General features: G+C 55.4%; 1 protein-coding gene across 3 annotated transcripts in view; it reads right to left on the bottom strand.

Annotated features, from left to right (window-relative positions):
• Positions 1-1162: 1162 nt before the first annotated feature.
• Positions 1163-10729, bottom strand: part of MAPKBP1 (mitogen-activated protein kinase binding protein 1) — a 58425-nt gene continuing 48858 nt past the window's right edge. The window contains exons 12-30 of one of the 3 annotated variants that reach the window (XM_090270452.1): positions 10414-10505; positions 10037-10162; positions 9596-9666; positions 9325-9446; positions 8967-9042; positions 8743-8854; positions 8501-8564; positions 8110-8244; positions 7761-7897; positions 7500-7555; positions 6247-6483; positions 5650-5816; positions 5262-5407; positions 4943-5140; positions 4690-4774; positions 4110-4408; positions 3292-3888; positions 2777-2862; positions 1163-2159 (exon numbers count right to left, since the gene is read on the bottom strand). In XM_090270452.1, the coding sequence (XP_090126578.1) occupies positions 1932-2159; positions 2777-2862; positions 3292-3888; positions 4110-4408; positions 4690-4774; positions 4943-5140; positions 5262-5407; positions 5650-5816; positions 6247-6483; positions 7500-7555; positions 7761-7897; positions 8110-8244; positions 8501-8564; positions 8743-8854; positions 8967-9042; positions 9325-9446; positions 9596-9666; positions 10037-10162; positions 10414-10505 (3034 nt within the window). In that variant the 3' untranslated portion in view covers positions 1163-1931. The remainder of the gene's footprint in view (positions 2160-2776; positions 2863-3291; positions 3889-4109; positions 4409-4689; positions 4775-4942; positions 5141-5261; positions 5408-5649; positions 5817-6246; positions 6484-7499; positions 7556-7760; positions 7898-8109; positions 8245-8500; positions 8565-8742; positions 8855-8966; positions 9043-9324; positions 9447-9595; positions 9667-10036; positions 10163-10413; positions 10506-10729) is intronic. The other 2 variants (XM_090270454.1, XM_090270453.1) reach the window with 2 other exon arrangements.

The following is a 10729-nucleotide window of genomic DNA, read 5'->3' as shown; positions in this document are numbered from 1 at the left end:
TTGCTCCTTCTTGGTGAGGGGCAGGCTGGCTAAGGATCACGGAGACCCCAGCCCGGAGGGCCCGGCCTGAGCCCTATTCAGGGTGGGCTGTGGCTGCTGTGCCGGTTGGGGGTGGGGGTACAGGGGGACAGGTATTTCTAACCCTGACTGGTGTAGCTGCAGCCCTGCCGGGGTGGGCAGGGAGAGGGTTGTTCGCCCTCAGCTGTGAGTTCTCGGGCTCAGAATTTTTCTGCAGATTGGCCATATAGGTGGTGGTAGCAGAGAACAGCGGGGGTGCACTCAGGCTGATCCAAACAGCTGGGCACCCTTCAGAATCCAATTTCTTTCTGAGCCCCTACCGACAGATCCAGCAGGGCCCAAAAGCCTGTCCATGGGAAAACGAGCTTTTGTGGCCTGGAACTGTATTTGGTAAAGCTGTCCTGCCTTTCCAGACGCAGAGAGCAGCAGTGGGGCCCAGAGACACACGTTCTTCACCCCAACTCCTCGGTAACTGCTTCATGACTTGGTCCTACTCTACCTGCCCGCTGTGCCCTATCTCCTTCCCCTCACACTGAACAACTGTCCTTCTAATTCTAATCTATCCCCCCACCTCCACCACTTACCTGTCCCTCCTACCACCTTTCCAGTGTGTCTCCTGGCCCCTGCTGTAGTCCCACCTGTCTCTCTCCCCTCAACCTCCAATATCCAGGGCTCCCTGGGTGCCCAGCACTGCCTTTGGGGAGACTCCTTCTACCTAAACCGGGTAGCCTATGGGCCATCTCATAGCACCTAGACTGTGGACACTAAGAATCTAGAATGGTGGATTAGCATGTTCCACCCCTTCTCGTGCTTCTTGATAGACATTCCATATGAGCCAGGGTGGTGAAGCTGGGACAGAACAGGAGAGGAGACCAAGCACACAAGTACTCTAGCAATGAACACGCAACTAGCTGGGGTGTGTGTGTGTGTGTGTGTGTGTGTGTGTGATTTCATCTGTGGCTAAGGTCTTTAGAACGTGGGCCAGTGCCCTGTAAACCATGAGGGAAACTCCAACACAGGCTTCTGACTAAGCATCACTCAGGATGCAGGGAGAAGGTGGCTTCTAGGCTCCAGCAGCCTGCTGGGGACCAGGGTTGGAGGACAGGGAGACCAACTGACTGAGGAAAGGAGGCCAGGCTTCATGTCTGCCTAGCAGAGGGCTTTACTGTCCTGCAGCAACATCCCACAGCTGGCTCTACAAGTTCTGGCCAAGACAGAAAGGGGGCACAGGGAGAAAGACAATGCTAGGGCCCTGGGGGTGGGGGGTGGGAGGAGAATGTGGGGGCTTAGGCCTTGATACAAACTCAAGACTCCTGATGGCTGGAAATGCCCTGGAGGGTCAGAGGGCTCTGCCTTTCTGAACTGCCAGGAATTGGAGAAAATGGACAACCCCTGCTCTGGCAGCCAGGGGAGTGCAGCTGGTGTGGGAGGGGAAGTGGAGGTAGAGGAGAGGAGAGGCTCTGCTGTTGGCTAAAGGGCACTGAATATCACATTATCTCTCACCTCTACCCACTAAATACCCTGTGTGCGTGCTCCACCCCAGGGAGCTGATCCCTGCAGTAACTTCAAATGGCTTCTAAGAAGACAGAGGGCCAGCCCTTCCTGATCTCCCCCAGAGGGGGCAGGCCGCCCTCCTACTCTTCACAGCACCAAGATGACAAAGACCCAGACCTAACCCCTGCAGGAGCCACTGGAGGGGCTGTGGAGGCAGGAGTTCCAAGTAAGAGAGGCAACAGTCAGGGAAATAAATTAATAAATACAGGGGCCTCATGAAGAGCAGCTGGGAAAGCTGCTGCCCCCCTCTGAGCACTGAGCACTGTTATCCACTCCAACCATCCCCACAGGTTTTAGTGAGTGGAGGAGGGGCTAGTTTGGAAGAGGGGAAGCATTCACTTGAGACAGGCTTCTGGAATTCAGAGTCTGCGTTCCATGCGCTGCTCCACAGCCCGAAGCAGTAGCTCTGAGTATTGCTCTAGCAGGGCCTGCGTTTGCTCAGCTCCCACGGCCCCAGGGCTCCCGCCTGGGCTGGACAATGCTGTCCCAGCCAGGGCCTCTAGCTCCTGCCGCACTGAAGAGAAGGTATTTCTGAGGATCTGGGTGATGCGACTTTGCTCCACTGAGGGTGTCTTGCAGCTAGCCACCTGCAACAGGAAGTGGGTTGGAGGAACAGTGAAGGCAACTGCCAATGCATGTATAAAAAGGAGGGGCCCCACTTAGGTAGCCTGCCCCCATAGAAAGGATGGCATGCCCAGCCAGGTGTGGCTGGGAGTTCCACACTCCAAGATCAGCAAGTATGACCAAAGGCTATGGGATGGAGGGAGACTCAGCGGTGACCCCAAAGGAAGAGCCCATCAGATTAGTGTACCATCTACATTTGTTAGTAACTCCTCTTTCAGGATGTGGCCCTGCTGGACTGACCCATGTCCGAAGTGGCCAAATAGTTTTTGAACATGAAAAGGGATGCTATTAATAATTACACTGGGACAACAGGCATAAACTGAGGTGGTCCTAAGCAAATTAGGACATGTGGGCTCTAGCTCTTGTCTGAGGAAGTCTCTAGCTCTTAGCCAGAAATAACCAATAGGTGCTTGGTTCAGATGGCCCAGCCTGGCCTCTGTCTTCCTCACCTCCTCTGCCCAGGATGTTCTTGATTGCTCCACCTACCCGTCAGTGTACGAGCCTTATCTTTATGTTCTGGGTACTCAGCTAGCACTCCTGACATGCTCTCTCTCCCCACCTGTGGTTGTGCAACACGTACCAAATGGTAGAGCTGCACAGCCTGGCGCACAGTGCCCTGGAGCTCTGCCACAAGCTGTTCACACTGCTCCAGGCTTACCACTGGTTCTGGAAGAGACAGATACAGCTCAGGCCCAGCAAAGCTGCCCTTTCAGGCCACCCCACCCATGGCCACTCAGACCAGGACAGGCCTACCCTCCAGTATCATAACCCCCCACTCCCCACTTTCCCTCAGTCCCTTCCTTTGCCTCCCCCTTCCCAATATCCTCCCAACACCACACAGAAAATAAGGTCCAGAGAAAAGGGACAGCCCCAGGGGCCGGAAGGTACCAAGGGGCAAGGAGGTCAAAGGGAGATCATGAGGTTGGCAGGAGTGTCTCACCATCAGGGGTGTGACTTATGGACCGAGACGGGAGCAGACAGGACGAAAAACGCCAAAGGCTGGACGCACAGAAATGGGATGGAGCCAGAGAGCGGCCAACAAAGACGGGAGAGAGAGGATGGGGCAGGAGATGAAAGCTGGGGAGCTGTGCACACCTGAGGCCTGGCTTAGGGCTGCCCCTGGCCTGATGCACTCCATGGGGCTGGGAGTCTTCTCAGGGGTTGGGGGCTGCAAGTTCTCAGGGTCTTGGAGGAGGCTGCTGACTGACAGGTGTTGGGCACAAGGGCTGTTGGACCCAGGCTGAACCTGGCACTCTGTCCTAGACCTGGGAGGGGTACCCGCCCCTAAACAGGTTCGCCTCTCAGATGTACTGTCAGCCTTTCCTAGGCCCATTGGGGAGCAAGGCTGTTCTGTCTCACCAGGGGCCCTGCCCTTGGTAACAGGGGAGAATGTGGCCAGAGTAGGACGATCAGGTAATGGCTTTGGAATGTCCAGGACCAGGTGAGCCCGGCTGGGCAGACCCAGCTGCCTAAGTGGAGAGACCCGGATGGGGACAGGAGCTTGAGGTTCGGCTGCCAGGCCCAGATTCTCCCCAACAGAGATGCTGCGGGATATCTTGGCCATGGAACTGGTGGTGGGGTTCTGGTAGGAGTGGGGCCGAGACAGGCGACCAGTAGCCTGGGTCAGGGAACGTAGGCCCTCCTGGGCTTCCATCTCCCACGAAAGTAATGGGCCTGGTGGAAGAGCCCCACCTATAGAGGAAACAGAGACATATGCTTGTCAGGTAGTAAGGAAGGTGTCCCAGGTGCCAAGGCTTGGTTCCCAAGGGGCTGTTGTGCCCTGCACATACCGACTAAGGGACACCCACTGGCAAGCAAGTTTCACAACAGGGCTACATCAGGCCCTCTCCTTTAGCATGCTCATGTGCTCCACACTCCCTGCACCCTCAAGCTGAGCCCACCAGGCTCCTCACCCTGTGATGCCAGACTCTGAATGGACTGGGCTTTCTGGAGTCCACCTAAGGAGCTGGCTGTAGCCACTCTCTTGGGGGTCCAGCTGCTGTCCATGGTGAGGTGGCGTCGCGGCAACAGCACAGGAGCTGCCTGCTGGGGGCCAGGGTTCCCAGGGGAGGGCTCCACCTCTGGGGGTGCTCCCGGAGGATTAGCACCGTTGCCTCTCAGCTGCTCACCAGAAACCTGTGGCCCCCGGACTGGCCTCAACGTCAGCGCCTGGCTTGAAGAAGACGGGGACGGTTCCCTACAAGGAGAAAAACTGGAAGAAGGCCCAGAAGAGGCTCAGGGTTCTTTCCTGTCAAGAATGGGAGAAGCTCTTACAGTTCTAGGGAGATGCTAGGAAAGAAGGGCAGGTACAAAACCAGCCAGGCTGGTTGTCCCAAATCTTGGGAGTGCAAAATACTGTTGGGCATGGAAAGCCTGGGAGAGGGGAGGGCCACACGCTGCCCCAGGGCCAGGACTGGCCCTACTGGAAGCACTGGAAGATCAGGAGAGCTGGAGCTCCTTGTGGCAGAGCAAGAGCTGCTTTGGGGAGAGTACCTGAGTGGGGGCGTCAGCACTTGCAAAAGGAATCGTGAAGAGATGCTCTGAGACTCTGTCCTCTCTGGTACCCGGACTGGGCCCCCTGCCAGGGTGACAGAAATCATGAAATGAAGCAAACTCTTGGCCCAGATTCTACCCTCCGGAGAAGGCAACCCCAGGTCATGGCCTGCCCTTGGACCTTCCCTCCTGGCCAGGCAAGGAGGGGAGTAGTGCAGATTGCAGTGACCATATGCTGGCCCTCTGACCACACCTGGAGCAGCCCCATTGGCCAGAGTCTCAAAGTGCTGTTTTAGAAACTGCTCCTGGTCTGGGGTACGGGGGCTGCCTTCCTGCAGCTCACAGGGGCCAGTGCCTCCCTCCTCTTCCTCCTCTTCCTCATCACCCTCAGCTGGCTCTTCAAGGTCTGAGGAAATGCCATCCACACTCAGGGGCTCCGTGCTCTCAGAATCTGGATGTGGAGGAGGGGGAGAGAAGCATCACGCTGCACCTATCCGTCACCAGAGCCTCCACTCCCACCTCAGTCCACTGAACTGCATGGTTCTGGCCCTCCCTCAGGGCTGCAGCCTCACCTTCATTGGGGTGTTCAGGGCTGGAAAGGCGGCTGCTGCTATAATCCACAGAGCAGGCGCTGTCAGGGCTGTGCTTCTCTGAGCCCCTGCTGCCTGAGTAAACTCTTCCCAGCGTCCCTCGAGCGGGTGCCTGCACCTGAAACTCACTGCCAGGAAGGCCAGCAGGGAAAAAAAAGGCAGTGAACTGGGGTAAGCAGCAGCCCCACTAGACTCTCCTGCCTTCCTTCTCCCCGACCTGTGAGCAGGACTGGGGCTGAGGCAGTGGTGACATGGTGGGCAAGCCCTGAGTACCCTGGGGACAGCCCTCCACTCACTAAAGAACACTCAGGGGGAAGGGAAGACTGGGGGCTGTGTGGCCCCAGGAGTCTGGTGGTGGCAGGACCCTTGCCTGGTATCCAAGGTGGGGCTGTCACTTGGCTCCGGGTAGACAATACCATCTTCAATGGGTGTAGGCTCCAGATCTTGGGGAAAGACCCCTTCCTCTTGGGACAATAATCCAATAATGTGGGGGCAGGAACAGGGTTGGGAAGCCTGAGGCTGAGGGGGCTTTTCATTCTGGAAACACACAAAGGGGCATTACGGGGATTGCTGATGTGACAGGGTCTGGAAGAAGAGGAGAGGGTGGGCGAGGATTTGGTGTGCACCAATTCTGAGAAAAGCTGAACACTCCAACTCTGAGGACAGACATCAGGTAGCCAGGCTAGGCCCCAGCTAGTGTTCCTGAGCTTCTAGAAGAACTCTGTTAGCACTCTGGCTGACAACCTCCAGCCACCACTTAATACCATCAGCTCACCAAGGAACCCAGCCCAAGACAATCACTGTACTACATAGCCTGCCCAGCCCCACCCTGAATCTGCAGTTCAGGCTACCCATGAACTGGGGCAGAGCAAGCACAGCTGGACCAGTGCTCAGCCTCCAGTTGTTGGCACGAGGCTGGCTAAGGCTGCTTGGAGAACTCTAGAGAACTGGGAGAAAGCTGGCTCACCTGGGTAGCATGCAAGGTCTCAGGGACCTGCTGACCATGCTTCTCTGAACCAGATGGGGTCATCGCCAGAGAGTCCCTGCTAGGGCCCCTGGGGCTCGGAGTCAGTGTCTCTAGCTGCCGCAGGTCCAGCATGGAGCGAACACTCAGCTCCACGTCTGACTGAGCCCAGCGCCCCCTTCTTCTGGGTCCTTGTTTGGCTGCAGGAGCTGGGTCCAGGAATTCCACGGTCTCTTGTGCCTGGTGTGGGGCAGAAGTGAGAGGAGTAACTGACAATCACACAAGTAGGTACTAATATTACCCCCATATTTACAGATGGGAAAACTGAAGCACAGCGGGCTTAAGTAACTTGTCCAAGTCCCACAGACAGTAAGTACCCTGCCTGTAGGTTATAACTCAGACAGTCTGGCTCCCAAGCTCATGCTCTTAGCTTCCCTCTGTGTCCTGTCTCAGGCGAACGTCTGGTCTCAGTCTTCACCTGGTGTCGTGGACACCTCAACGCTAGGAGACTCTAGAAGTCCCCTACTCTGGAAACAGTCCCAACAAGGACCACAAGTCCATTCATAGTACCAAAAACAAGCCAACAGCCCAGTCTTGAGATGCCCAGCCTGGTCAGAAAGCACCAGACACCACACCATCATCCCATGTAACTGCGGCTAACAATGAAAGGTACTAGCCCTTGAAATCCCGACAAGTGAGGACTGGCTGCCTTGGGGCTTGCTCTGAAAGCCTTTATCCTCCTTCCGGCTACCCTGAAATAGTCACTCAGTTATCAGTCCTCTTAGGGCCTTTTCCCTCTGACTAACTATCTGGAAGTTCTGAGCTTACCTCCTAACGTGGCATCTTTGGAACTACAGTTTCTCCACATTTCTGCTCTTTGGACCTTTGATTTTCTTGAACTTTACTTCTAAGCATTTGGCTCAGACACCTCCTTTCTACTACCCACTTCAACCTGTTCTTTGTTCATTCTACTCCCAGGGCTCCAGGCAGCTGAACAAGTGGTGTACTTCCCCTGGTGGTGACTAATCCCTGCAGGCCCCTCCTGGCCCACTGGAAGGAAACACCTGGGCTTCCTCATCCCTCACCTGGCACCAGCCCAGCTGCCTGAACTGCCCCCACAGGGTCCTCCCTTGGACATAAAGGGCGGAGCGTGTGGGCAGACCCTAAGCCCAAATGCCTCGCCAAGCCCAGAGAGCCCTGCTTTCACCTTCCCTCACCTCTGTAACCTAGGAAGGGCATTAATGACAGTGACTCACCCGACTCATCTCCCAGTGGGACAGGCTTCGGGGCAGGGCTGGGTTGGGCACCAAGGCTAGACAGAGACCGGCAGTCAGAGAAAGTGTCTCCTGCCCACCAACCCCAGAGCCCTGGCCACCCACCAGCCCACCCCCTAGGTGTCCACAGTGACTCTCCGGTTTCCTCAGCTCGACATTGCTCTTACCCCCACAGCCCCAGAAAGCATATCTAGCCACTGTGCCAACTGTGCCTGGCTAGCCCCATGCCAGACTTCCACGGACCTGGCTCTTTCTTGGTACTCTTGGCAAGGATTGGCAGAGCTGGAAGTTCTTCTTCTTCAGTGCCCTCGTCTTCTCCCTCCTTGTCACTGTCTGATGAGAGAGCTGGTCCAGAAGAGAGCATCGACGGGGCCTGGCGCCTGAGTCCAAACAAGGAAGGTCATGGGGAAAGGAGACTCAGTGGGGCAAGAGGAGAGACAACATCATGGGTCTTCCAGTGAGAAACAGGTGGTTGGGGGGATACAGAGGTGCTAAATGGCAGGTCCAGAACAAGGAGGGGGAGCAGTCAGATGACAATGAGCAATTTGGACTCCTACCCACTACTTGCACATATCCCATACTCTGTGCTCACCGATGGGGTCCAGCAGCCCTTTGGGGAGAGGACGGTCCTTGCTGCTTGCCCCCTCGCTGACGCTGGCGCAGCTCGGCCAGACGCTGCCTCATGCTGATGGTCATCTCAGAGCTCAGGCGCCACACAAATACGCAGCTGGGTAGAGCCACAGAGTTGTGAGGCAGGGATAGGGTAAAACTCTGGGGGTGGCAACACCATTAGTTCCTCTTCTCCGTGGGCTCGCAAGGAGACAACAGCCACCCTTTAGGGCCAGGTCAGGTCCAGCCAAGAAATATCCCTGTTCAGCCCTACTTACCAGAGACATCACTGAGGTGAAGGGAGGGGAGGGGGCAGGGTATGTTTGTAGCAAAGAAAAAGAATCTGTAACTCAGAGAAGCTAGCTTCTGCTCACCTGTCGCCTGACACAGAGATGAGATGCTTGCAGTCATTACTAAATTTCATGCCAGTGACAATCTCTGTGAAGAACAAAGAATATGGCCTATGAGCCACCCTAAAATCCCAGCCAAGCTTCTGTTCCAGCAGTGGAGTTTGGGGGCTAGTTGTAAGGGAGGGGCAGGCAGCTGTGATGGGTCCCAAAAAACTAAAGGAAGGAAGAGTCAAGTTCCAGGGCTAGAGTATTGGGGCTACACTCACCTGAGTGGCCAAACATGGTGGCCACACACTCGCCTGAGGAGAAGTCAAAAATGGAGAGGTTCTTGTCAGAACAGCTGGTGGCAATGTAGATCCCTGAGGGGTCTGTCTGCACCTGAGGAGTGGGACACACAGCTGGAAGAAGACGGGAGGCACCAGCTCCTCTCCACCGAGTGCCCACAGCCCTCCTATTGTGTGGCCCACAGCCCATCCTGCTGGGCCCTTACCTTAATCAGAGTGCCGTCCTCACCCTGTGACCCTTTAAACAGCTTCTTCTGCTTCCCGCTGCTGATGTTAAAGATCCTGTAAAGAAACACTCTCGCTCATATGAGGAAGAGGTCACCATCAAGCATATCCAGGTGGCAGAAATGCCAGAATTCACTTCCAGCCCCATTCTCTAGGGGAACCACTCCCCAATACCAAGGGGACAACCACCTCTTGGATGAGGCAGAGTACTCATTCTGTAGACTCAAGGGGTCACAAAATCCTGGACAAAAAGACAGACAAGGGGACTGAGGTGCCTAGAGCTGACCCCCCTCAGGTATAAAGGAATGTGGTCAGATGGTCTGAAAAAGGGATGCCCACCGAATATTTCGGTCCTGGCAGCCAATAGCCGTGTACTTCCAGCTGGGCTCCACATCCATGTCATAGAGGGTCGTCTTCCGTACCACGTGGTGTGTCCGTGTAAACTGTACTCCATCTCCAGACTGCAGGGGTGGAGCATGTGGGCAGACCCCAAGCACAAATGTCTCACCAGGCCAAGAGAGCCCTGCTTTCTCCTCTCTTCACCACTTGTAACCTCAGGTATGGGAATGGCACCACCTGCTACCCCGTTCAGGGAAACCAGGCCCCTCACCTTCTGTGCAGTGCGGAAGTAGATGCTCTTGTCTGCTCCACAGCTGATCATGCGGACTTGCCCATCACTGGCTGTGGAGAAGAAGGGCCTAGCTGTTCCCATTGTCTCAGCCACACAGGGCCAGTCTGTCCTCTGCCTTCCCTCCATATTTCCCCTCAATCAAGCACTCTACATGACTGGGACAACCAATTAAATCAGGATGCTTACCTCCAAACCTAGGCTTTCCTTTATTTCTATCCTCATCCAACCTGGTTGGCTCAGGGTCCCCTAGACTGAGAGTCTACATTCCACTTGCTTCCCATCCAGCCCCAGGCTTCCCAGCAGCTGTCCAACACTCCCCCATGACAGGCACAGAGGCAGGAGGCGGGTGGCTATGGGGGGAGGGGCAAGGGTGACATTGGTGGTAGGTGGCAGAATATGTCTCAGCTGCTCTCTCCCCACCTGCAAACTTGACAGCAGTGATGGAGGACGAGTGCTCATCCAACGTCTGCTGCAGGCTATACTCCCGTCCAGCATCCAGCACATGGATAAGCCTGTCCCGGCTTGCTGATGCTAGCAGCTTCAGACCTGGGGTTAAAAGAGCTCATCAGCCCACAAGTGTCCAGAGCAGGCCCCTATCTGAGCCTGGCAAAGAGGCCTGCAGTAACTGAGCCCCATGGTGCAGGGATGGAGCTGCCCTCCTCTAAACCTGCAAAGACACCAAATGATTCAAAGGACTTTCAGTCCAACATCCAAGAACCATTACAGAGGTAAGTGGTACCAGCAGGACTGGAGGAGCCCTGTGCCAATCTGGGCTAGGGACCCGGTATCCTCCTTACCTGTGTCTGGCTTAGAGTACTCCAGGCACAGAATTTCTGAGTCATGGGCCTCCACCTTCAGCACCTCATTTAGGGACTGTAGCTCATGCACCCTGCAAAAAATGAGGAGAGGAGGATAGAGGTCACTGCCAAGTTGCAGGAAGAGAGGCTTACCCTGCTTCCTCTGCTACAACCTCTCCCTTAACCTTTTCCAAAATTTTTTCTGATTTATTTTTGAACTTTTAGACTTAGAGAAAAGTTACAATGAGTACAGAAGAATTTCTACCTTTCCTTTACCCAGCTTTCCCTAACGTTAATGTATTACATAACAACAGTT

The sequence above is a fragment of the Furipterus horrens genome, unplaced genomic scaffold (genome assembly GCF_987537825.1).
Source record: "Furipterus horrens unplaced genomic scaffold, mFurHor1.1.pri manual_scaffold_3, whole genome shotgun sequence".
Classification (NCBI taxonomy): Eukaryota; Metazoa; Chordata; class Mammalia; order Chiroptera; family Furipteridae; genus Furipterus; species Furipterus horrens.
Note: the sequence above shows the minus strand (reverse complement) of the source record. Positions and strands in the feature narration are given on the sequence as shown.